We start from the raw sequence: 27,080 nt of genomic DNA, 5'->3' as shown, positions 1-27,080 counted from the left end.
CAAATATTAAATGTATACAGGAAGCTGCATTACATATTCATAACAAAAAGAATATCGATGTGAAAGTCTCATACCGAGCCTACGAGGCAGGCGTCCACAGCACTATTTTGCCTCCTGAATTATTTCAGTCACAATTAACCCGAGCAGAGCCCGTTCCTAGCATGGTAAGCCCGGACTACGAATCGGTCTTAAACTGGGTTGGACAGCGACTCCATAAGTTGCTCGGCATGTGAATAGCAGGGGAATGCCAGGAAAAGAGAGGTTGAACTATAGAATAGTGATGTTCACTGGAATAATCAACGGGTTTAAATGGCAAACTGCAATAAGCTTATAAAAATGCTTTGAGATGCCTCAAATATGAAAGGTATTTCCAAATATTTAGCATTATTCAGCCCACACCCTCAGATTTGTAATGTACTTTCCTCAAAGTTTAAATAATCAATCTTGAGCCGATGATAACAGAGAGAAGAGACAGAATAAATACGGAAAGAGAGATCCAGGGATTTAGTAGAGAGAGAGCGAGAGAGAGAGAGAGAGAGAGAGAGAGAGAGAGAGCGTGACAGAGAGAGAGAGAGAGAGACAGGGAGCAGAGAGACAGATAGGATACAAACTGAGCAAAACCGAAAACACCGAAGTCAGAGCTGCAGGAGGCAAAAACACAGACCCATGGCAGGATATAACCATGTTTGAATTGAACCGTACCTTTAGTAATATTGTTATGCTTACAGCTTTGACCTGCTTCAATGCTAACATTATCTAGTTGCGCGGTTACAATAAACTTTTGATTCAGTGAGAAACTATACCAATGGCACTCATGTTGTTACCAGGAGTTGCTATGGCGTTAACGTTTGTGCTCTGGGTTGCTATGGTGCCAAACAGGTCTAAGTTTCCTGAAGTCAGTTCCCATGTGATGGGTGACATGCATAACCGTGGTAACCGTGCCCTCCAGGTCTATAACGAGGGCCCTAAAAGCAAGCCACCGGCCCTGAGCCCAGGCCGAAAGCCATGCCTTACCCTGAGCACTCAGTCTCCCTCTTCCCTTTCAGTCTCTTTCTCTCTCTTTCCTCCACTCTCTCTGTCCTTATCTCCCTCTCTCCTCTCAGTCCCTTTCTCTCTCCATCCCTCCACTCTCCTCTCCTCTGATCTACCACTCACACTTCTTTAAATACTTGAGACAGTTCCGAGGATAAATTGCCTGGGGGGGGGATGTATCAATTCATGTTATTGCCAGTTGACAGCAGGGGGGCCCAGGGACCTGAGGGCCCCGCCTTTGAGTCAGACAAGACCGATAGAGAGGGTGTTTGGGGGGGAGGGGGGGCATTGGAGTCAAATGGTCCGTGAACTGAAAGAGCTGCATTTGAAGAGACAAAGATTAAGAGAGAGAGAGAGAGAGAGAGAGAGAGAGAGAGAGAGAGAGAGAGAGAGAGAGAGAGAGAGGGGGGGGGGGGGGGGGGGGGGTAGAGGTAGTGATAGGATATGACAGTTCTGTTCCTGCTCAACAGAACTATCATAACTGGGCCCTGGCAGTAACACACATTAATAAAGATATAGGATAGGATTTTTCAGGACCATATTAGACTATAAGCACTATTTGCTCTGGAAGTGGATTCACTTCAGAGAATTGAAAAGAGAATTGATTTCAAAAGAGTTATTCTACTGAATGAAAATAATGTACAAATTTTCCATCCATAGTTTGAACAAGAAATGTCAGGGGCACCGGGATGTCACAGAACATTATGTGGCTGAAACCATAATCATTGAACCAATTCATTTTCATTGAGGTTATTTGGGTCTTTTTAATGGTCCAACGCTTTCTGGCCTCTTGGTGAAATGCCATAGTTAGCCACTGGGCCAGCAGGTCAACATTTTAGATTCTCTGCACTTTTTTAATAAATCACCCGCAACAAAATATAATCATGAAATCTTGCCCAATGTTCCGTTTCCATGTTACGTTTTATTTGTATCAGGTGAAACCTCAGAATGTTTGAACGTGTGTGTGTGTGTGTGTGTGTGTGTTTGTGGGGGGGACCACTGATAATCTTGTCACCATGGGGTCAGACACTGATCACAGGTTGATGGGTTATCGGCGGGGACAGCTTTCAATCCATTTGTCCTACAGAGTCGGGCAATCCATTATTTTTATAATATGAGTAGAACACAGACAGACAAATGGGCTAAGTAATGACACATGGTCCCAGATCCTCTAAGCTTTAATTTTATTGACAGCCAAATGACACTGTCACTTATTACTTAAAATGAGTCGGTTAATCCGAGAGCCCCAACCTAACATAACACCTAACATTTCCACGTTTCTGATTAATACAACCCACAACTAGAGTATATTCTAGCAAAATACCCAGGCGTTTAAGGGCTCCAAAGCGAGTCGTGGTGGCTCGTCCTCTGCCCTCGCTGCTCACCGCTGTCCACACGTGGAGCTGTAGCTAGTACAGCAACACGTGATTGAACGCGGAAGCGGAAACAGAGCAGCGAGTCGCCAACAGCTGAGCAGCAGCCAACTACAGTAGAGCTAGCAGTCAGCTAATCCAGCTAACCAGCTAGCTACTGGCACTATGATGGCGGAGCTGGTGCAGGGACAGGCCTCGATGAGCCAGCCGGGGCTGAAGTCAGACGGCTTGGCCGATGCTTTACAGAGGGCCCGGCAGGTAACAACTCTCGCGGGAATCACCACGCACCCGATCGACACAGAACACGGCCGTTTAGACGAGCTCAAACCACTTTTATTCGGATTCTCCCGTGGTTGCTGTTAGTTCTTGAACCCTGGTGGCTATCCACTCACGAACAGACACACAGTAGCATGCTAACTAGCTTAGAAACCAGTTTCGACTTAGTGCCTACGCGCACTTGTTGCTAGTTTTACACAATTCGTTCGGGCGACGTCGTCGGCTCCCTACTTTGCGTGGAGTTCGGAGCGCTGTCACGCACACCGAACTCGAGTTAATTCGTGTCGGTGGAGCGAAGAGACACGAAGTTTGGCCACACGTGTCACTCAGACACGACCTGTTGGGCTGCTAACCAGAAGGAAAAGTTAGGTTCTCGACCCCACCACCCGAGTGCTCAAATAACTCTGCTTAACAAGTGGGCAAAATGCTGTTTATTATGTGTGGTTTTTGACAGCCACCCGTTTTGTATTCGGATATTTTAACCAGGAATGTGGACTCTCCCCCCCCCCCTCCCCCTTTAGGTTCGGTGTTTACTCAGTTAGTTAGAAACTAGGCTGGCGTTATGCAACACACTCACAAGCCCCATATATGCTCTGTGGGGGTGTGCCGGGGTCCTATAGGCCCACATAATCTTGCTCCAAAGTGGATTCGAACCATGTAACTCGGTTATTTTCTATGTAGGTACACCTACCAGATCTCTGGTGTGGTACCTCTGAGGCCATACTAGCAAAGCAGGAAAACACGTTTTTTCCCTCTGGGATTTCATGTTGGAGAGCCGGCAATAAGCATTAGTTGGTAAAGGAGTGGTTATTCAGAACATGTGAATGGACGTGATCTTAACGGTGCACCCTGAATGTCTTGGTAATCAGTATAATGTATAACAAGAACACCTCCATAGATTTAATTTGACAGTGATTAAGTTGAATTTAAGATGCCACTATTAGCAAAATGATCTAGATTAAATTAGAGGTTTGATAAAGACTCTTTAGGATGTTGCAGGTTCTTGCTGTCTTGCTATGAAAAGTGGCAACCCTAACGTTGACAGTGCCTGTGCCTTGCTGTACTATCTGAGCTACACAGGGGTTGGTAACTAAAGCGTTACCCATTTTTACACACATTTGTTTAATTGGGCGTAGAGGGGGAATCTTGGGAACCGTTTCGGCCACGGTTACCTATTTGAAATGGTTTTCTAGTTTAAGTCAGTTGTGGAGTCGTTGAATACGCACATGAGATGCAAGTTTCGGGCGCAATCGACTTCCTGACACTGCATTTGGATATTTGAGGGTGCCTATTGGCTCTCGATAGGTTGATAACTTGCGCTCTCCCTGTGCTATATAAAACTGGGTGGTACGAATTGAATGCAAAGCAATAATGATATGTACCTTTAAAATATCCTGAAAGTGACACATAGGAAGATATTCTAAACACAGTTCTTCTCTGACATCTGCCTCAAAGTGACCTGTGAGGTTGTGGTATAACCTGAGGAATGTTGCTCAGCTCAGGGAACGGGGCTGTTTCTTTCCATTCATCTAATTGTATGCTGAGGTAGGGCCGCTCTTGTAGCGCTGGGGAAATTGGGTTGGGGTAAACACTTGCATCACTTAACATGCTTAAGAAATTATTGCAGACCTATAGTTCCCTTTTTTATTTTGTTCAATTTGATTCAATAGGAGCAGTGACGCTGGGATTGCGTGATACTACTCTTTGGGTTGCCATAATGCGTCTAAACGTCTGCTTGGATGAAGCTGTTAAAGTTGTAATGTATAAGAAGAATGAGGCCTCCCCGTTGGTAGGGGGGAGACTTTCAGGATGAATAAAAACTCAATAAATGAGTTCTCTGCCACTCAAACTGGCTTTTCAACTGCGAGACATGAACTAACGTAGCACGGCTGGGTGTGAGTGGGAGGGGTTTTGGCCGTATAAATAGTTATATTCTTTTAAACAAGAGATACGGGTTGGCCGGCAATGTTTGTAGAATATATCAGTTATAGGATGTGATTTGTATTGGTTACATTGTAGTCATCCCTATCGATCAGTATTGACAAACATATGTCCAGGTAATTTTAAGCTATGAGCTAGTTGAAATGTGACTTATTGCGTCATAACGCAAAGCACATCATTAAACTGCTCTGATCCTCGACCATAGGTTACTAGAGCTGAGATGGATTAGTTGTAAATTGTGCAGATTGCCAGTCCATGGCTGCAGCTCATCCCTTTAACCAGTGGTCTCTCAACAAGCCAGAAGTCCCTTTTCAACAGCAGCAAGAGTAGAGGAAGTGCTAAAAGGCTATTGGTGTGTTTGCTCTAGACTGTAAGCTACTCTAGGGAGGGCGCAGGGTCCGTCTGTTTGCTAAAGCAAGGACAGGAGTTCGACAAGTGTTGCGTGGAGCTAACTTGAACTCACAGGTTGCCCTTTTCAAACATAGTACTAGCTTAGAATGAGCAGCCGTCAATCCACTGGTTTCCTACTACTTGGTTTTGTTATAACGCTAATAACCCGCTGCTCTTCATGTCTGTCCCTTCCTTTGCATGTGTGTCAGATGGCTGTGGTCAAGATGGGCAGCGAACCCATGTCCCATCTCAACAGCTCCTCTGCGAGTGTGGAAGCTTCTCTCTACTACCCAGGACAGAAACGACCTGGAGAAGATGGAGGTAGGTCTGGTGTCTATACATAACGGGTCATTATGTATTTTACACGTGGTCCCATGGGTGAGAAAAAAAAGGCGTGCTTTGAAATCAAAATTGGATGCAATTACATGAAAATGGGTTTTGTTAAATACGCAGCACCTATCACTGCGAATGTGTTGGCTTTTCTGAGCATGTAGCGATGGAATGTTGATGCCCAACCAGATGAATGTGACGGTATTTAGAAATTAGGAGCTGACTGCTGCTTTAGTAGGGGACTGTATGTGAAGGTCAGAGCAATCCATGCAGTCCACCAGTATCCAACAGGTACAAAAATGTAAATGCAAGTTATTTTATGTATTTATTCATACTTTCCTGTGTGCGGCTATTTTTCTATGTTTTTGTTTGGATGACCATCATATACCCTATCAAATTGTAGCTGATGGCAATCACGCATATTGACATTAGGAAATCCCTCCTTTTTGTTTCCAAGTTGCTACTCCCAAAGTTCCGGGGCTCCATCAACCTCAATTGTCAAATACATTTTAATAATGTTGGCATGGCATTAGCAATCTTTCCCCATGTAAGAATGAACCGCTGTGATCAAAGTCAAAATCCTACGTGAGCTAGAACATTACCACAGTTCAGAGGACCAACAAATGAGTGTCTCGGAATCTCTGACGTGCTGCCGTAGCAAAGCTGCTCAAGGTATATGTTCACACTGGCCAAAAAGGCAGCATTGCTACAGCTCGACGAGTCACGGTAGTGACTCACACTAGAGCAGCAGGTTATTCCAAGTAGTCATTCATCAGAAAGCTGTTCCAATGCCTGAAAGTATCTAGAATACAATGGTGCATGTACGCTAGCAACATGACAATTTGTTTTCACTGTACGCAGTACTTAATAAAATATCATGCAACTGTACTAATGAAGTTCACTACAATAGACATGTGTACTTGTATGCAGCATGTAGCTGGCACTAGAGGCCGGAAGTGCTGCTAACTGGGTAATTGCAGCGCTGCTATGGGGTATTACTTGCTACAGCCTGCAGTTGAACGGGGTATTACTAGCAACCACCTTATAGTTAAGTGGGTATTACTAGCTATATGCTGTGATTAACTGGGTATCACTAGCTACAGCCTTTAGTTACCCTGATATTATTTGCTACAGCCTCTAGTCAAGTGGGTATTACTGACTACAGTCTGTAGTTCAGCGGGGTAAAACCAACTGCAGCCTGTAGTTTACTGGGCTATTATTAGCATTAGCCTGGTGTTTAGCAAGGTATTACTAGCTGCAGCCTGTAGTTTACTGGGCTATTCTAAGCATTAGCCTGTTTATTACTGTATTACTAGCTGCAGCCTGTAGTTTACTGGGCCATTATAAGCATTAGCCTGTTTATTACTGTATTACTAGCTGCAGTCAGTAGTTCAGCTGGTTATTACTTGTAGTTAGGCCTGTAGTTTAGTAAGGCATTACCAACTACAACCTATACTTTAGGTATTTTTTAGCTGAAGCCTGTCGTTCAGTGGGGTATAACCAGTTATAATCTTTAATTTAGCTGGGTAATGCTAACACAGCTAGCTCTAACCAAATGATAACCTACGTTTTTTTTATTACATTTTTTTGTAACTTTGCGATCTGTCTGTCTCACAGTAGGTAACCAGCTTCAAGCGATGGGGCATCAAAGGTAAGATCAGCTTCTCAATCCTAACTTGATTTTGGTCGAACACACGCATGCATACAATGTGAAACTATTTAGGTTATTCTTGCCGGGGAGGCATTCGAAGGATTTAAATGTTTTTATGAAAACAAATGTATTTAATCCCGATGCATATTTGTGATCTGCAGGTAGAAGATAAGGTTAAATTTGTCAGAATATCCCCAGGCTAAAATAAAATGAGTTGAGGTATTGATTTGGTTTGTATTTCGACATTGGAGTATTATTCATGCTACCAATACTTTGGTAGCACTTTAATAACGCCTGTCGAGTAGTGGTGCAACGGTTCACGGGTTTCCCGTGATCCGTACGGATCAACCATCACGGTTCGGGACGGAAGTGATCCGCGGATCGGCTGATTAAAAAAGAAAGTTGTGCGTTGACGTGACCAGCGCATGTTTAGAGGACAATTCCGGTATTAACAACATCATCAAGTATCGTAGCGAAATACAGTTTCTGTTGTGTTTTATTTGGCGTTCCGTAAATCCCATTGAAACGTAAACCGGAACCGGACGTCTTTAGGTTTGGTTGTAGTCTTTTCGCGTGAGCATGAGCATGAGTCTCCCAACCGAAATCAATGGATTTACAAAATGCCAAATAAAACACCACAGAAACTGTATTTCGCTACCAAACTAAAAAAAAGAAGATAAGGATGTCTGCATTGCCTTGGGAGAGTGTAGACTCTAAACTCTCCCCAGGCAATGCAGACATCCTGAATTGTAAATCCAGGGTTAGGGATTATTTACTATCCTATCCATGTTAAAAAGAAGAAGGAATAATGCCTCAAATTGCATTTTTTTAAAATATTGACCATGCTTAAAGGAAGCAGGATTATTACCTAATTTTTCACTTTATTTTGTTTTTACAGTTAAAAGATTTTATTTAAAGTCACATTTGTCTTGTTATCTTTATTGTTGTTGTTGATCCGAAAATGATCCGACCCGTGACTCAAAAACCGTGATCCGAACCGTGAGCTTTGTGATCCGTTGCACCCCTACTGTCGAGTGTGAGAATAAGCATGACCGACAGACATACTTTGACCGAACTTGTTGTAGTAATAATAATACTATTAAAGGCTCCGATCTCCCGAGGATCTAGTTTTCCATTGTGGCGCTCCTACTAGTCAGTTCCAGCCATAGAAATAAGAGGTTGGCACAAGCAGGGTGGCTAATGTTTTAAGAAGTGCTTTGTTAATGAACACATAAAGATCCCGTTTTAATGTTTGAACAAGGCTCAAAGTTGCCAAAAAGCTAATCCTACTAATAACGGGTCGGTGATTTAATAAACATGGACAGAACTGGTTGCGATGTCTTTTCCTTTCATGGCGATCCGCACCCACAGTGGCGCCTGCCTGATTTCTCTTTGGGTGAATGGCGATTGTCAATTTGCATCAAAACCTTGCACCTTGTTGAAATTACAGAATTTTTTTCTTTTTTTAGAATGGAAGTAGTCGTACTCTCATACTCTGGAAGCCAAATATTATAGTTTTGCTTTTTTCGTAATTCAAATTCCCTCTTTAGAAATTAAAAGGAGAGTCAATCAGCTGATAAAAAAAAAAGAAGTGTTTTGGCTTCAGGCAGGAAAAGAGGTGCACTATGAATTCCTATTCGCTCGGAAAACCTCACGATTATCCCAAGCTTGAAATGATGCAGTCGGGCCAGCCCTGCTGTGTGTGTGTGTGTGTGTGTGTGTGTGGTGGTAGCGTGTACCGGTAGATGAGTGGTATGGATCCAGCCGCTGCAGACATGTCACCTTAATCACTTATTGACAGGTGTGCCGTCTGCGTTGTCCTGCGTTTCTCCTGACCCCTCTCTGTCGTTACAGGGTCATAACGGAAGACTACAGGGTTCCTGACAGGATGGTCGGTTTCAGTAAGTATGACCTCTGAACTTTTGACCCCTTACTGTCATGCCAGTTAAAGTCCCAGCACTAAATTGCAAGTGCTCCCCTGACCTTCCCGTCCCCCAGTCATCGGCCGCGGGGGCGAGCAGATCACCAGGATCCAGCTGGAGTCGGGGTGTAAGATCCAGATAGCTGCTGGTGAGGCTTTTCTAACAATAGGTGATCTGTCCCTTCTGTCTTCTCACTCGAGCACCTTTTACCCTCCATGTTTTGGTTGAGTTACCTGGTAGTCTAATGTGTGTGTGTGTGTGTGGGTGCGGTTGTTTGTTGCAGACAGTGGAGGCCTGATGGAGCGGCCGTGCTCTTTGACGGGGACTCCAGAGAGCATTGAGTGAGTCACATCCTGTTCTGAAGCAGAAACAAGTTTCCGCTGGTAGAGCGTTGAGGTGAACGTGGGCCCTCGCTATGACCCTAGCCGCCATCAATAGCTTCTTATTGTGTGTGGGGTTTCAGGCAAGCCAAGAGAATGCTTGCTCAGATTGTGGACCGCTGTCGGAACGGGCCGGGTTTCCACGGCGACGGCGAGGGTGGGGGCTCTGTGCAGGAGATGCTCATTCCAGCCAGTAAGGTGGGCCTGGTGATTGGCCGGGGCGGAGACACCATCAAACAGCTCCAGGTAAGACGGGGTTACTGGTTACTCTGCGGGCGTGTGTGTAAACCGGAGTGCGAAGGCGCTCATGAGTAGTTTCTATTTTGTGTGTGTGTTACAGGAGCGGGCAGGGGTGAAGATGATGATGATACAGGACGGACCCATGCCCACCGGTGCTGACAAACCCCTGCGCATCTCTGGGGACCCCTACAAAGTTCAGGTATGCAATAAGTTGACACTGCCAAGGGACCCCCAGGTGTATCTTCAAGGCCACGGCATGCTTCATCAGTCTAACCTGTTGGCCCGTCACCAAAACGTAACCAAAACATCTGGGTTCGACAGGAAGTCTGCTCTTTGTGTCCAAGTGGTACTGGGACACAGAGAGCGAGGACCCGTTGGTTTGGTTTGTGAGCTGGATGAGCTGAACGTGTTGATGCCACACGAGACCCACTTCTCACGTATTCAAAATGTTGCTAAAACAAGTGCCCCGGCTAATGGTTGGCCTTATAGCACAAACAATGTATATATCCTCAGCCAATGACTTGACATCACCACATTGTCCAGATGAAACCATGTACGCGCTTAGTACCCCCTCTTCGGGACTGTGCAGATTTTCATAACCAAACTCTGACTATATTTAGTCTATTAATCAGAACTTTGAATAGAGCAATCGCTCGGCCCTCTCCTTTTGGACTCAAAGCAGTACTGGCGGGTTGTGGTTCATCTGGGATGGATAACATCAAATCATAGTGCATTCTGAACTGATTGGTTTACCCTCCTCCTATGCTCGTCCTACAGGCAGCCCGGGAGCTGGTCCTGGAGGTGATCCGCGATAAGGACCAGGGGGATTTCAGGTCTGGACGCAATGACTTCACTGCTCGCCTGGGAGGCGCCACTCTGGACGTAAGGCGGCACGCCATGTTTGGATTGGACCACTTGTGCCTCATATTGTAGTGCACTGTTTAGGGTGTCACGTTGTGTTGGGTGGTAGAGTAGAAATATGGTTCCCTGTATAGTGCAATACCTTATATATCCATAATGCACAGTAAATGTATGTGCATCCGATGCGCATGTATTTCTGCTATATATCCCATGATGCATAGCGGTTTTCCTTGAAGAAATGGTTTTCCAATAGAGATGGTCTGACGCGTACGGGCTCTTTAAATGAGCTGCTACAGGGTATCAGGTGTTGGTTTCCTTATACTACCAATACGTTACAGTGGTAGATTTACAGCACATCATTAGCATACTATTACAGTGTTGTTTTTGGCAGGCATTTTAGATTTAGTTTTAGTCTTAGTCTTTTTGACGAAATGCTTCTTAGTTTTAGTCCCATTTTAGTCATTTCTATCTTTGAAAGTTTTAGTCTAGTTTTAGTCTGACGAAAACTCCAAAGGTTTTAGTCTAGTTTTAGTCCGCTGCTAGCACCGCTGCTGCTGCCATGGTGTGTGTGTGTGTGTGTGTGTGTGTGTGTGTGTGTGTGTGTGTGTGTGTGTGTGTGTGTGTGTGTGTGTGTGTGTGTGTGTGTGTGTGTGTGTGTGTGTGTGTGTGTGTGTGTGTGTGTGTGTGTGTGTGTGCCTCGTCCACCAGCCTCTGTAGTGTATGAGTGTGTGTGTGCCTCGTCCACCAGCCTCTCTCTGTAGTGTATGGGTGTGTTCGAAACCGCGTACTTGCTTACTACCGAATGTCTTCTACTTCCGGAAAGATTTTGAGTAAGCATCGCCAGCTTACTAGACGTACTCAACTGCCCCAGAATGCACTGCGTCTATTCAAAAGAACAGTGGAAGCAATGGCGCTAAACGGGGAGCCGCAGCAGCAGTGCTTTTAATAATTGTTTAATAATTGTTTTTAACAAATCACCGCAAATCCTTAGGTTGAAGATGTACTGTGACGTTAAATGTGACGTTTATATATTTATTTATAATATTTATTAACGGCGCCCGGCCGGTAGGTTATTGACACGTCATCTGAGGTGGTTAAGTAAGGACGGTCTTCTGAACGTCGATTACTCAAATGGATTACTCAATCATTATTTAAGGATTCGAGAAGTAAGCCAAATATTTAGTAGGTAGTAAGCAGTAAGCAAGTACGCGGTTTCGAACACACCCTATGAGTGTGTGTGTGCCGTGTGCGTGCAGCCGCAGCTGCGCGCGAGCGAGGCTTTTAGTGTGTGATGGGGGCGTGACTGTTAGGACAAGCAGCTGGCTCCATTTCTGATGTCTGAGCTCTTGATTGACATTGCACGCATATTATAGTTGGCGGGAAAAAAGCATGTTTTGAAACTTTGTTCGTCCACTCACTAACAATTTAGTCTCGTCTAGTTCTCGTCTGACAAATGTCTACATTTTTCGTCACATTTTAGTCTTTATATGGCTTTGGTGACGTTCGTCTTAGTCTAATTTTCGTCATGGAAAAAAGGGGTCTGACGACGTCATTTTCGTTTTCGTCTTGCCTGACGAAAACAACACTGTACTATTACTAATTTCCTTAATTCTGTACCATATAGGGAATGAGGGACCAAGTAAACTCAATCAAACATGGCATTGAGACTCAAACATAGCATTGAGACTCAAACATAGCATTGAGACTCAAACATAGCCATTGAGACTCAAACATAGCCATTGAGACTCAAACATAGCCATTGAGACTCAAACATAGCCATTGAGACTCAAACATAGCCATGAGACTCAAACATAGCCATTGAGACTCAAACACAGGCATTGAGAATCAAACATAGCATTGAGAATCAAACATAGCCATTGAGACTCAAACATAGCCATTGAGACTCAAACATAGCCATTGAGACTCAAACATAGCCATTGAGACTCAAACATAGCCATTGAGACTCAAACATAGCCATTGAGACTCAAACACAGCCAATGAGACTCAAACTCGTGCATGTATGAACACAGCTCTAACTTCCCCCTCCATTCATAGCTCCATGCGTTTGATCCCCCCCAGGTGGCAGTGCCCAGGTTTGCTGTTGGTATTGTCATCGGCAGGAACGGAGAGATGATTAAGAAGATCCAGAATGATGCCGGAGTCAGAATCCAGTTCAAAGCAGGTCTGTTCACGTTTGCCCCCACAAACCAAAGACCTACACCGCATGTCTGGATCTCCATCATGATCTCTTCACGTAGTTTTGAGTGATTCAGGATTTATTTAATAGGTAAAGCTAGAAAATGCTTTCATTAAAACCACAGTGAACTGGTAATACTATAAGCCTAGCCCTAAATCTCCAGCGAATAACCAGTGGTACCTAGGTACAGGTCGCCATCCGCTCTAATATAGCACCTAGTGGTCAAAAATGTATGCACCTGGTTAGGGGAGGCTGTGCTGGAACCAGCAGCCTTCTTCCAACACTCACCCCAACCTTCTGTGATTAAGATGATGGTATCAGCCCGGAGCGGGTCGCCATGGTGATGGGTCAGCCCGACCGCTGTCAGCATGCAGTTCACCTCATCAATGACCTCATTCAGACTGCACAGGTAATCCTCACACTATGTCAGTTAGTTACATTCCCTAGATCTTTCTCGTTGTCTCTTTTCTATTGGCCAACATTTAATGGCGTATGCTTTGGATCTTCAGGAGCGTGATGGCTTTGGATCTGCCATGCGTACCAGCAGGGTCAGAGGTCGTAGTGACTGGACTGTGGGTTCACCAGGACCACTTCAGGAAGTTACCTACACCATCCCTGCTGACAAGTGTGGCCTTGTCATTGGAAAAGGTAGCGTACTTCCTCACTCTTGGATTGAACTGCACCGTTCCCTGGTTACTTAAGTGCTGAAGGTTTTGGAGCCATCGGTCAGCTATGAGTGCAATACTCTGAATATCGGTTCTGGGTGACTGTGTGCCTGCATCTGTATGAGTCCTGAGTTTCAACATCCCACTCATTTAATTTCTGACCAAACGGGGCATCCGTTTCGGGGAATCCAGCTTGCCTGTCAATCACGTTCCTTCATGCAGCATTGTCATAGCTCCTGTGCCGTGTTCCAATATCCATACTATCCGTACTTACTGGCCTAAGTTTGGGACGTGGGGCGTTCCGTTTCAGATTGGGCGAAAATAAGTGTACTGGAAGGACCCAGATGTTGTACTCAAAACGGTCAAATCGTGAATTGTGTGGCGTTGTACACTTTTCGTACTCAACGGCAGCCATCTTAGCTACGTAGCCGAAGAGGGCGGTGCCAGGCTGAGCCAACGTCGGCGCATTTTCCACATAGCCTACATTAAGTCATTGTGTAGTTTTTAAAGTTTTTATAGCTTTTTATAGCTGCTAGATGTAAAGAGTTCACCGCTCAAAGCGGGATGTTCATTGCGGGGGAGGAGCCGCGGCAGCAGTCGTGATCGTAATTTCCGGTTAGTGCACCACAGAGTATTTGATTTGGAACAAAACTGACATCTGAAATTAGCGCGCTTAGTGAGTGCGGGTAGTGTACTTCGTTTAAGTGTACTCATGGAAGTATGGCACTGGTAGGAGAGAGGGAGCGTTTTTGGGTGGTCATTTTCTGAATCTTGCCCCTCTCGTCACAACTTTCAAATCTTGCATAAAGCAGCTTTTAAGTATCTTATATTAGGGCTGCAAGATACAAGGAGAACATGCGATAACATTGTTCATATTGAGATGAAGCTATGACCCTGCGTTCACACCAAAAGATGCATTTGCTGCCCGAACGCGTTGACGCCTGAGTTTTGCGGCGCGTCAAATCAAGTTCTGCGGCGCGTCAAAGGTTTTGCGGCGCGTCAAAAGTTGAAATATTTCAACTCGAGCAGCATTTGACGCGCCGCAAAATACGTGAACGCGCCCTTCGCCCGTGCCCGGCAGCGGGCACGGGCATGCCGCGCCGCAAATCAGATTTTGACGCGCCGCAAATCAAGTTTTGCTGCCCGTTTTCTCGGCAGCAAATGCTGCGGTAGCAAAGCAGCAACGTGTCTCTACATTCACTTTGAATGGGATCACGATGCGCGTCAACTTTTTGCATCTTTTGGTGTGAACGCAGGGTAAAGGGATAAATAAACAAATATTGAAGTTAGTTTGCATATATTTTCTATACAGTTCCTATGTCTTTTTGCTTTAAAGAGTAAAGTAATAATTACAAAGGACTTGGAGACAACTTAATAACTACAATTATTACAAAGTAATGATTCAAGGACTGTTAGACAGACTACCATTTTATGACATTTAGTATTAATTAAACGTGTAGGGATGATCTCAAATTCAATAGGTTACATACCAAGAGACACAGAGCAAATGGGGCAATCTTTCCCTCCAAGTGGTTTCTTGCAGAAAGCCCTGAATGCAAATGTGTCCAATGTGCCGGTCCTCAATGCAAAATTACAATTATAATTAAAATTGTTACCTGTGCGTTTGGCATGTTTTATTCAAAGCAATAATAAATAGACAGTTTCCTTAATGCCATCACTACCCCTTTCTTGGGCCTGGGTCAGGCTTGGGTAAAATCCAATCTTTGGCAGTTGAATCTTTGGCTATACAATGCAGTTGACTACAAAAACTTCAGTAATAAAACAGGCGCAATGAATAATCCGGTCTGTTTGGGTTACAAAATAAGACTGCAAATAGATTAGAATAGGGCTACCTAGAGCCAATGTATGAATTCCCACTTACCCATGGAAAGATGCAGCCTGTGGGCAAAACCATGAAGTGTGTGGTTGAGTTTGGTGGCCTTCTCGATGTTTGAAACGTTGTCAGTGGGGACGCACACTAGCTGCTCCTCCTGCAAATGCTAGCTGGCTAATGCATCATGCAGTCCACCCCTATGATTCCTCCTGTGTGTTCTTCAGGAAGTTGGCTGTCTGTAGACATGACATTTTCAGCTCAAAGTCTTGATCCTGAAAGTGTACAGTGAGGCTCTGTCGATGGATTGGACCAAAGATCAGGGGTACTGGCAACTTGGGAAATACAATTCTGTGATGGAATTTGGCGTCGTCATCCCAATTTGTTTATCAGACTCACAAAGCCATCTTTGGTCACTATGTTTTATGGGCATCATGTCCTTGACCAATGAGTTATGATGATATATGTTATTTCTCTGTGATGCTTGGGTGTTTTTTCATACGGTGTCACTGGGAAAACAGGATAACACTGGAAGAAAATGACTATGGTTCTATTGCATGTGGTGGTGACGGTTGGTTTTGGATTCTTCTTGAGGTAGCATCAACTGCTCGCCATGTTTTACACAGTACCTGTGTTGATGCGTCGGGGCTTCTGGATCCAAAATAATTCCAAATAGCAGAAGAGGTGTTCATTTTCACCTTGAGGTCTTCGTCCACCACACTACCCTCGCAATTCTCTCCTTCCTAGTTCATTGTAACTGCCACCAATTTGACACGATTAATCTGAGGGTTGGTAGCTGGGGCTTCATCTGATTGGCCAAATGGTGCGAGGGCTCCGTCTGACAGGTCAAATGGTTGCTTGCCAAGTTCGAATGCATGGCGTGTGTAAAGATTTTTCTTTTGCGACTTGTTTTTCGTGCAGGATCATATGCCGAGGGTGAATATACACTATGTTATCAGTCAGCCCTGCTGTATACGTTTAAAGGAGGATTAAATGCATTTCCTTGTGGAAAGATGACACGTGACCTTTTAGCCTGCTTATTACTGACTGAGAATGAAAGGACTATAGGACTCATGAACACTTTGTATGGCTCAAACATTTTGGCAGCATAAGGGTGAATTTTTTTTTTTAACCCTCCCCCTCAACCCTACCCCTACGAAATGGGACGACAAGCCTTCAAGACCCAACAGTACGTCATTAGTAGTCGTTGACAGGATTTTGATCTTCAATTTAATTGGAATTTTACTGTATAGTTTGAATGTCTTAGGAATGCAACCCTACCCACATGGAAAAACACGGTCTGAATAGATAAGATTATTCATGCTCACAATTTGTTAGAAACTTCAATATTGCACTTTATTTTGGATCAAACATTATACAAGATCAACATAATATATAAAACCAGAATAAACCTAGAACTTGAGGTATGCCATCCATGTAATAAATAAAATATCATACAAACAAGAACCAGTGATATATTGGAACAAATATTGCACATTACAAAAAGGCATCAACCATCGCATTTTATCAATAACTCGTCTGTTTTAAACTAGAGATAGACCAATAGGTTTTTTTCAGGGCCGATACCGATTATTAGTAGTCAAGGGGGCCGATAACCGATATTTGAGGCCAATATTAATTTACAGAAAAAGGGAAAATATTGGCGTAAAAATTTCGAATAATACAAACTCCGACACTTAACTTCATTTAAATGCCTTTAAGCACATGTTTAATAAACGCCACAGCTTATCAGATTTGCAGCATAACACAATTTAAACAAATAAATGGCTCCCTAAAATGTTCCTGAACTGAAATGTTAATCTTTTACAACTGAAAATATAAATAAATAGTTCCCTAGTTAAACAGCCATTATTGCCAGACAGTTTTCTCTCAGACGGTGCTTTGCTGTCAGTTTCTCATGTCACACACACACACACACACACACACACACTATTCTCTAGCCATCCCCTCATCGTGCGTCCCAGTAATGAAACTAACTGAATTTTACTCTCTCACACACACTTCTTACTTTTATCACTGACTATTTCCCTAACAATATTTTCAGCAACCTTGTTTCAAGTGATTAAACCGTTTAAAAACACTAAATATACTACAGCATCTTCACTTAAATAATCAGTGTTTGTCATAGGAACAGACAGCTGCTGCTAACGTAATGGGACTCACAGTAACGTTAGTAGTCGTGAGTTGTAGAGTTTTGCTACAGTCTGCTGAGCGTCTAGAGCCGGAGAAGGCGGACCGCTGGGCTAACGTTGCGCTAAAAGCTAGCGAGCGAGCAGAGCTGCCGCTTATGTTTCGATAACGTTAATGGGCTCACAGTAATGTTACTAGTAGTTGTGAGTTGTAGAGGCCTGGGATATTTATTACAATTTTGCGAGAGTCTGCTGCCTTAACTTAACTCAAAACCAAACCAGACAAAGCCTTTTCTCTCCGCCGTGTGTGTGAGCACTGTGCATGCACAGCTTTCACTGCTGATTGGCTGTTACCCGTCGTGGCTCTGCGTGTAACCAGAGCGTGTAACCAATAAGATGGTGCTGTGGGTGGAACAATGCTGGAGACAGCGTAGTGACAGCAGACAGAGAGGCACGGCTGCATCAGAGCCAAAATAACCCTGTTTTAAATTGAACTCTTATCGGCCGTCGGATCAAAAAAAAGGCAGATGCCGATATGCGTCAAAATGCCGAATATCGGCGCCGATAATCGGCCCGGTAGATCCCTATTTTAAACCATCAGTGGATGTTTTTACTGGGGGTTTGGGGGGCTTAGGGCTACCAATGCAGAAGAGGTGCTGGAGGTGGAGGGATGGGCTCTGTGATGGCAGCGTCCTCAATGATCTCCTGAAAGAAAACATGACAAAAAAGAAGGAATTGTATGGCAGAACTGGGTTATATGGGCACATGTTATGTACAATATATAATAACTAGGGCTGTCAAATTAACGTGTTAATTTCGATTTTTTAATCACAGAAAAAAAGAACGCGTTAAAAAAATGTACACTGATTAATCGCGCTTCTATAGTGCCCTTTGACCCGGTGCGTCATTTGCGTTGAGACAAAATGCAGGCAGACGAGAAGACGCTGCTCGGCACCGTGAACGGAAAATTCAAGTTTAAACAACTCCCAGATGGAACTGTAGATAGGAACACCGTTATCTGCAATCTCTGTAGTAAGGAACTTTCCTATCATCGGGAGTTCATCAACCCTTAAATATCAACTCAACGCAAAACATTTGGTGGCAAGCTCGCAGGTACGAGCTGCCACAGCCCCTGAAGCTGGCGCTAGCAGCCAGCCTCGTCAAGCCACACTCGACTGAGATTCATTTTATCTTGAGTTAGATGGAAATGGAAATTAATTTGCACCGTATGTTAATGACGCATGTTTTAAATAAAAGACATTGAACTTTAAAGTCTGTCATTCATTGAATCACTCATCTGCCGTAATTTACTTGAATTAAATTATTTTAAAATACTTTCTCGGAAAATGTAGGTATGCGATTAATTTAGATTAATTCATCACAGAGCCTGTAATTAATTGGATTAATTTTTTTAATCGCTTGACAGCCCTTATAATAACTGATACATAGATGGACATCAGTCTTATGTAAAAAAAAAAAAAAAACTGTCAGCGCTTATACATGAATGTAAACACCTTTAACTGATCTACTTAGCACAAATCTGCATGAACGGACAAGCAAAATCGGATAAATTGTATGTATGTAATATTGCAGTAGTCCAATTCAGGAGCATAGTCGAAGTATAGCTTTAATCGGATTAAGCTGTGCATGTAAACGTACTAATTGATCCACCATTCTCCAGGCTAATAAGCATTGCCCCCTTGTTACAAAGAAAATGCCTATATTTTCCATTTTCTCGCAAGGCATTGCGGGAGCAAGTCACAACTGGAGCGTTCTCAGTTTCTTTGAGTGTGCCCATCGAAAATCTCAATTTTGAGGGGAAGTTAGCCCTCCCCCTTACCCTACCTTAAAATGGCTTTCGGGACACGGCTCCACTGCGCGTGAACGCGTAACAGCGACGGGTAGGGCTGAGATTTTGCTTGGAGCAAAGAATCGGGATTCACCCCAACTGTTCGTCAGTTACCAAAATTGTGATTCCCTTTTGTAAACATAAAGTACGATAATGTAACCGCAGCCATTGTGTTCGTGTCCATTCCATTGTATAACACCGCTCTCGTTTATTAATCTTTCAATCTAAAGCTTGAAATGATTTACTTTGGACTGTTAAATTAGGGGGAAATAGTTTGTATATTCTTCTCTGAATCTGAAATATACTCGCAATCTGAAAAAAACAAAACAGAGATGGTCTCTGGTCAGAAGAAATGTGTGTTCAGCAAAGTTTCGGTCCTCTGGATTTGTGTTGTCAACTGCTTCATGAGGCAACGTGGGTTCATTGTGTAGGGGAACAGCTGTAAACTGAAATGAGCCAAAGGAAGGGTTGGGCGATCGAGCCCCATTAGCCTATTAGTAATTCACTCGCTCTATTTAACCCTTCTTTAAAAAGTAATTGACCAGTCCCCCTTCTGTATAGTCCTTCAGACAGACCAGCCTTCGCCACAATAAACGACGGAGCAATAGAAATGCCTGTCTAAAAAGTGTGTGTGTTGAGGGGCCGGGGGGGGGGTGGCGGTGCACAGACCATATGGTGGAGGGTGTGTGTCAAGCTGGTGGTCTACTCAGAGTTTTCTATTGGTAGCAAACGGTGATTAATGTCCTCACAGAAGCCCAGTGCTCCCTCTGTCCTCGGGTGCGTAGGTTCTCATAGAGGTATCCTATCCATCTCCCCCCCCGCTCCCCTCCCCCAGAAGCAGCTCATAATGGGTCTATTAAAGGTGGTTTGATTTGGTTAACAATGGGCTAATGACCTCAGGGGGTTCCGTCGGTCTGGGCGGGGGGTGGAAGGGGCCTCTACTTGCAGTTCGAGGCCAGTTGCCGCCGGCTAATCTGGCCGTCGTTCAGTTGATCCACTTCACACTGTTGCATGCAGCGATAACATCACTTGCACCCTATCTGCTTAACCACTGGGGCTTGTGTCATTAAGAACAGTGTGGTGTTTACGGTATGGATTAAGCCTGACGCTCTGTTTTTACAGCCTTTTATTGAACCCTGCCATTTGGATCCTTCTTGGTCTAGCTTTTGATTGTGGGCCACATGGGGGGTGATCCAAAGTCCATATGCATTCTCAAACCTAATCCATTTTGATAAGAAGATGCTGATTTGTTCAAAGGGGTCTTGTAGGGCCCAATCTATTGCGTTCAATTGTATTTCTCCTAAATAGCTAAACCCAGTATAGAGTAGGTTTGTTATTCGCCACTCCGAGGTGGATGTGAGGCTCAGCTCAGCGTTACTCTGTGGTTCCATGTCGTAGACGTGTATGTTAACGGTGTCTCGTGTGGGGGGTGTTCCCAGGTGGAGAGACCATCAAGAGCATCAACCAGCAGTCTGGAGCCCACGTGGAGCTCCAGAGGAACCCGCCCCCCTCCACTGACCCCAACACCCGCGTCTTCACTATCCGGGGCACCCCCCAGCAGATGGACCTGGCCCGGCAGCTCATCGACGACAAGATCGGGGTACGTGCGACGCACAACCGCGTTCCCCTGGTCCACCTGTAATGGACTGTGTGTGTGTGTGTGTGTGTGTGTGTGTGTCGATGAAAGACTCGGAGTTAAACTCATCAGACCTTCTCTCTCCTTGGTCTCATCCTGTCCTCCCCCCCCATTCCGTCCTCTCTCCCTCTCCTCCCTCCCCTTCAGGGTTCTGGCATTCTGAGTAATGGGGGCTTTGGCTTCAGCCCGTTCACCCAGGGCCCTGCAGCAACACACCACAAGTGAGGAACACTCACCTCCTGGATGCACACTCCTCACACTCGGTTAAAGATAATGTTGCTATTTGGTCTGAAGTGTACTGGCCCTGAGGCAATTTTTACTGGCCCTTACTCAAAGTTGTAATTATCAGCTTAGTGTATGAAAAGTGCTATATAAATAAAGTTGCCTTGCCTAAGAGCATCAAATAAAAAACGTATTTTCTAGTTTTGTTTTATAATTTCAATATTTGTATGTTGCCTTTTTCATCAGGTCCATGAGTTGAACGTTTTATTTGTTTTTATTGGCATTAGACCAACAGGCACTTTTTGCACTGTCACTTGGATCATCGTCTAACGCATCAATGTGTGTGTGTTTCTTTTTCAGTTGTGGTAGTGGTCAGACCTTTGTGACCGGCGGCTGGGGAACCGCCTATCAGACCAGCTGGCAGAACACCGGACAACAGGACCCTGGTAACTTAAACAGACCCCTAACAAGCAGGTTTTAGTCAGGAGACAGGACACTGACGTCCACCACCCAGGATATTGCCAGGACCCTGGTAACTCAGTCTTCCACCCACCAGGGTTTAGTCAGGACCCTGGTAACCCAGTCTTCCACCCACCAGGGTTTAGTCAGGACCCTGGTAACTCAGTCTTCCACCCACCAGGGTTTAGTCAGGACCCTGGTAACTCGGACGTCCACCAACCAGGGTTTAGTCAGGACCCTGGTAACTAGGGGTGCAACGGATCACAAAACTCACGGTTCGGATCGTGTCACGGTTTTTGAGTCACGGGTCGGATCATTTTCGGATCAACAACAGCAAAAAAGATAACGAGACATCTTCAAATGTGTAAAAACAAAATAAAGTGAAAAATTAGGTAATAATCCTGCTTCCTTTAAGCATAGTCAATGTTTTAAAAAATTGCAATCTGAGGCATTATTCCTTCTTTTTAACATGGATAGTAAATAATCCCTTACCCTGGATTTACAACTTAAAATTCAGGATGTCTGCATTGCCTGGGGAGAGTTTAGAGTCTACACTCTGCCAAGACAATGCATACATTCTCATCTTCTTTTTTTTTTTTCATCAAGTAAGGTAGCGAAATACAGTTTCTGTCGTGATTTATTTGGCATTTTGTAAATCCATTGATTTCGGTTGCAAGACTCATTGCTCATTGCAAGGGTCATTTCACTCGGTTCTAGCCCTACTGTTGATACGGAGATCAGAACGAAAAGACTACAACCAAACATAAATATGCCCGCTTCCGGTTCCGGTTTCCGGTTCAAAAACAATTTTTTTATCAGCCGATCCGCGGATCACTTGCATCCCGAACCTTGAGGGTTGATCCATACGGATCACGGGAAACCCGGGAACCGTTGAACCACTACTGGTAACTCAGACGTCCACCAACCAGGGTTTAGTCAGGACCCTGGTAACTCAGACGTCCATCACCCAGGGTTTAGCCAGGACCCTGGTAACTCAGACGTCGACCACCCAGGGTTTAGTCAGGACCCTGGTAACTCGGATGTCCATCACCCAGGGTTTAGTCAGGACCCTGGTAACTCGGACGTCAACGACCCAGGGTTTAGTCAGGACCCTGGTAACTCAGACGTCAACCACCCAGGGTTTAGTCAGGACCCTGCCTGCACAGCGTCATGAACAAACAGATTACACTCCTCCTCATTGTCAGGTATTTGCACACCGTTGGCTCTGTTTACATGGCCACTAACGCCATGTGACTAAATGTGTTGCATTGTGTGTGTGTGTGTGCATGTGTAGGTCAACAGACTCAGACTCAGAATGTGCTGACAGACTACACCAAGGCCTGGGAGGACTACTACAAGAAACAAAGTAAGAAACGTGGTCTGTGTGGGCCTGGCTGTCTGTTTCTTCCACATAATAATGGCTATTGCGCTCCAGCCATCACATCAGCTTTTGAAGGGGTTTTCAATAAGGGCCTTCATTTGGCACATGGACAACGTACACATTAGCAGTGCCCATACAAGTGCTTTAAAGCAAAGATAATCTGACAGTCAACATTGGCCTATTGGTCATTTATCAAACTCGATTGGGATGTGACCGTGTGCAGTCATAGTGCTTCAGCAGGCATGGGGATGACTTCCAATGTTGCTCCATCCGTTCTTAAGACTAGACTCGGTTGCACACAACAGCAAGCTGGTTGGAAGTCTTTCTATTTAGTCTGGAAAATATCGTCCGAAGAATAATAAATGGCAAAAATCACCAAATATAACGGGTGTCGAAATATAACCCCTGGTATAATTTTGTGTGTCCCTAATCTACGTTTGTGACACCATTTCACATCGTCAAAATGTTTTTGCCCTATATTTTTCATTCAACTAAACGACCCAGGTCCAAAGCGCATGTTTCAGGAAAACAGGGTCTCGGAAGCCTGGAAGGCCTTATTGAAATGTGACCCAACAAGGTCTAGCATGCTGTCTGAATGTCCATCTATCCATCTTGATCTGACAATGAATTGTGTGTGTCGTTGTGTAGATCAGTCGTCCCAGCAGACTACTGTACCAGACTACAGCGCAGCGCTAGCAGAGTACTACAGACAGCAGGGTCCATATATCTGGCCCCAGTCCCAACCCCAGATTCAGGTACACGCATGCTGCCGCTAGGATGGGACATCTCACTGTTCCCGTTCACAGTCCTAGCCTGAGCAGTGCTGCACCCACCAATGAATGCCTCTGGCCTGGATTGGACCTAGGATTGTTTTACCTCTGGAATGTCTTAACAGCAAAGCAGTATACAAATAGTAATGACCTATTGAACCAAATGGAATTCATATGGTTAAAAATTCGGCCTATCTTCCCCTGCGTATATTTAGTGATGGATTTTGTTGCCAGTCATGCAGGGTTTGGCTGAAATTGGCATATTTTCTGACAACGTAACCTATTATATTGCCAAAAAGACTAAGTGGTTGGAAGTTGGAAATAAGATTTAATCTGATGGCATGAAGATATTATCCATTGGTCCCTCTTTATGAACTATCTAGGCTTCATTATGACCTGCTCCACCACCTCAACTAGGCTTCATTATGACCTGCTCCACCACCTCACTAGGCTTCATTATGACCTGCTCCACCACCTCACTAGGCTTCATTATGACCTGCTCCACCACCTCACTAGGCTTCATTATGACCTGCTCCACCACCTCACTAGGCTTCATTATGAACTGCTCCACCACCTCACTATGCTTCATTATGACCTGCCCGCCACCTCACTAGGCTTCATTATGACCTACTCCCCCCGCTCTAATAAATGTGTACTTTTTGTTGTATATCTACCTTGTTGTTATATTGAGCCTCTGACTGTAGTTGTGTAAAGACGTACACAGCTCCATGCATGCATGCTGACAATTGTTGTTTGTTTTCTGATCCTCATTGCCTGTTTAGGACCATTAAAGGCTTCTCCCACCGGCTAAGGTTTTTGATGGTTGTCCTCGGCAACAGAATTGGAGTTTCTAAGCAACGCTCTGCCGCTTCCTTCTTCCTTTTGTAGAGACAAACTAAGGATTAACTGCAAATCAAGAACTCTTTCTTTCTGTTTTTTAACCATAAAGTTGATATTTTGACGGGCAGATTTTTGGCCTCCAGTCTCCACAGTATAGAGCTGTTTTTCTTTGTTTTATATCAAACTTGAACTTAAAGATGTATCAGTGTGGCTTTGAACAAAATCCAGTATAATCTATATTTTGTCTAGTTTTATTTTCCAATACAATGGTATGAGGCTTGGCAGTCTTGAGGAGGATCATGTTCTTATTTTTGTGAAAGATGTTTTAAAGCATGCGTCAGATGTGTGATGTGTTTTTCTTTTTTTTTTATTTGTTGGTAGATTCCTTTTAATGGCGTCGGCTGGTTTTGTTTTTCTACTAGGTCCCTGTTGGATGACTGTTAATCTAATTTTTACCTGTAGAGTCGCCACCATGGAGGTGCAATGCTGTGTTTTGGTTTAATGCTACATGTTGTTCCTGTAGGCGCTTGTGATTTCCTCAGTTTTTATAATGTATTGATACTGAGCTGTCTGAAGCCGCATTTGTCTGTTGTCAAACATGCCCCCCCCCCCCCTCCCCCCCAACACACGCCACCGTTGATCCCTAGATGATGGTACCACAATTGAGTTGAGACAAATAATTTTATGACGTGAAGTTACCACTGAAACTCGGTGCTGGTTAGCTGGTCGGCGGCTGACTGGTTGCTAGCTGGTGGCTAGATTAGTGGCCAGCTGGTGACTAGCTTGTTGCTCGCTCGAGGCTAGCTTGTCACTGGCCGGTGGCGGACTGGATGCATATACGGTAGCTTAATGATTAGACTTGTTATTTTTGGGGTCTGACTGGTGTCAGACGGTTTCGCCACAGACACATGTGTGTCTGACGGATGAATGGACTGTTGAGTTAATTTGAAATTTTGAATTGGTGGTTCTGCTCTGTATGTGTGATGCTATTAATGATGCTATTACTTTTCTCCTGTACAAGGGTCTATTTAAATCTGTTTATCCAATATGAATTCATTTTTGTCAATAAGAGAATATGGTTTATGTAAATGTTCACTCTGGCGGGTGCTCTCCAGTTAAAAAATGGACTTTGTTATCTAAATGTTGTTTAATTCACTTGTGTTTCACCGTTGACAAAGAAGCTAAGTATGTGTTATATTCTCAAGACTGCCTGGCCAACTGTCTCTTTTTCTGTCCTTTCTCTTTCTCTCAATCTCTCTCTCGCTGTCTCTGGATACACCCCTGATTAAGAGGCTAAATTAGTCATTTAGTTTATTCTGATCACACGATCAGGGTGTGTGGGTGTGGCCTGCCGAGGTGGGCGTTTCCATGGCGGGGAGAGCTGTGATGGGGGGCGGTCTGTCCTCAGAACAAAACCTGAGTGGACGGCGGCATAAATAGTGTCTCGTCCCAGCCTCAGGTGTGTGTGGGGGGGGGCGGGCTTGGATTCTGGCTCGTCTCCCCCCTCCCTTTTTCCTCCCACCACACAACCCTCCCCCCTCTGCCCAGGGGCGGTACCCTGGTTTAAGTTGTTTTTCTAACTGTATAACCTTGAGATTTTTCTAGAAGATTCTATTGACAGATAGAGCTGTGTATGTACTAGAGCCACGGAAATACTGTTGGCTGAGGAAGAGGGTGACGATTAACATGTGGGCTAATAAACAAGCTCCTCCTTTCTGATTCAATGTCCATCTCCAGAGTTGTTTTTATTTTTTGTTTTCATCCGGTCTCGTGCCGTGTTCCGATTGGTCCACTGGTGCCCTATATAGTACACTCACACATAAATCTGGTTCCCCATTTAGTTTTAACACTTTCTAACAATAATGCACCATACAGATTCACACTTATTTCTGCACTAGCGCATGATGCATAGTGATTTTTCAACGGATTAATCCATCAGGGATGGCTGGCACATACAGATTATTTATTTTATTTAATCCAACACGTCTGCTTGTTTATCTGACCAGAACATGCCATTCAGTTAGCTGGCTCATAATTGGTGTCAAATTTCTATGTTAACTTGCACTTTAAGTAGTGTACTATATAGGGAATGAGGATACAAGTGAGCCAAATCGAACACGGCCATGGTTTTGTTGACTTTATTTCAATTGTCTGTTTTTGCGTTTTGTCAGTGGATTAGTGGTCAGTGCTTCCCCTACATTTACAGTAATGACTTCGTACATTTGATAATGGAACTTGTTTAACAGGTTTCGCCAACTTCCTTTTGAAACATGGCAACCACAGCTAGGTGGATAAATGCGATCCTACAAGATCTTGAGCTCTTCTGTAGGGAAACAAGCTATTAAATGACTGGGTGTATAATAGCATGGGGTATATTCACAGCAATGCTTTTGATTTAGCAGGTGAACAAATCACACACACAAACTAGGAACCAACACCTTCCCCTTACAGTAACACTTTTCATTAGTGTCCTTGTTGCGGTGTAATAGCACATGTAATTAGCCATGTAATATCCTGTAACGGCATGTACAGTACTTGATATGAAATTACTTTATGGAACAGCCTATCCCTACCCTAGTTTAGAATCGCTTTTTTTTGCTTATGAATTTTTAATTTACGATATGCAAGATTTACTAATTCCAGCTATAGTCTAAACTTTGAGAATAAACATCTCTGCTCCTCTC

The 27,080-nt window shown here is 44.2% G+C and overlaps 1 protein-coding gene across 2 annotated transcripts; it reads left to right on the top strand.

Moving 5' to 3' along the window:
• The first annotated feature begins 2,399 nt into the window (after nucleotides 1-2,399).
• Nucleotides 2,400-27,080, top strand: LOC115545032 (far upstream element-binding protein 3). Of its 2 annotated transcripts, none has more exons than XM_030357757.1 (18): nucleotides 2,400-2,663; nucleotides 5,222-5,333; nucleotides 6,960-6,993; nucleotides 8,848-8,894; nucleotides 8,992-9,063; nucleotides 9,199-9,256; nucleotides 9,379-9,541; nucleotides 9,636-9,734; nucleotides 10,313-10,417; nucleotides 12,476-12,578; nucleotides 12,902-13,002; nucleotides 13,103-13,241; nucleotides 20,528-20,688; nucleotides 20,872-20,945; nucleotides 21,307-21,392; nucleotides 22,700-22,771; nucleotides 23,435-23,541; nucleotides 24,339-27,080. In XM_030357757.1, exons 1-18 carry the CDS (start codon nucleotides 2,571-2,573, stop codon nucleotides 24,345-24,347), a joined length of 1,635 nt encoding a protein of 544 aa, XP_030213617.1. In that variant the 5' UTR covers nucleotides 2,400-2,570; the 3' UTR covers nucleotides 24,348-27,080. The 2 variants fall into 2 exon arrangements, with proteins under 2 accessions (XP_030213617.1, XP_030213616.1); XM_030357756.1 differs by having other exon boundaries at nucleotides 8,992-9,084.

Source organism: Gadus morhua, chromosome 6, assembly GCF_902167405.1.
Source record: "Gadus morhua chromosome 6, gadMor3.0, whole genome shotgun sequence".
Classification (NCBI taxonomy): domain Eukaryota; kingdom Metazoa; phylum Chordata; class Actinopteri; order Gadiformes; family Gadidae; genus Gadus; species Gadus morhua.
This window is presented reverse-complemented; position numbering and strand designations above follow the sequence as displayed.

Excerpts from the sequence above, each read along its gene's own strand:
- LOC115545032 (XM_030357756.1), top strand. The coding sequence starts at position 2,571 with ATGATGGCGGAGCTGGTGCAGGGACAGGCCTCGATGAGCCAGCCGGGG. Across the intron at positions 20,689-20,871 it reads TCATCGACGACAAGATCGGG|GGTTCTGGCATTCTGAGTAA; the intron begins GTACGTGCGACG and ends CCTCCCCTTCAG. Across the intron at positions 22,772-23,434 it reads GGACTACTACAAGAAACAAA|ATCAGTCGTCCCAGCAGACT; the intron begins GTAAGAAACGTG and ends GTCGTTGTGTAG.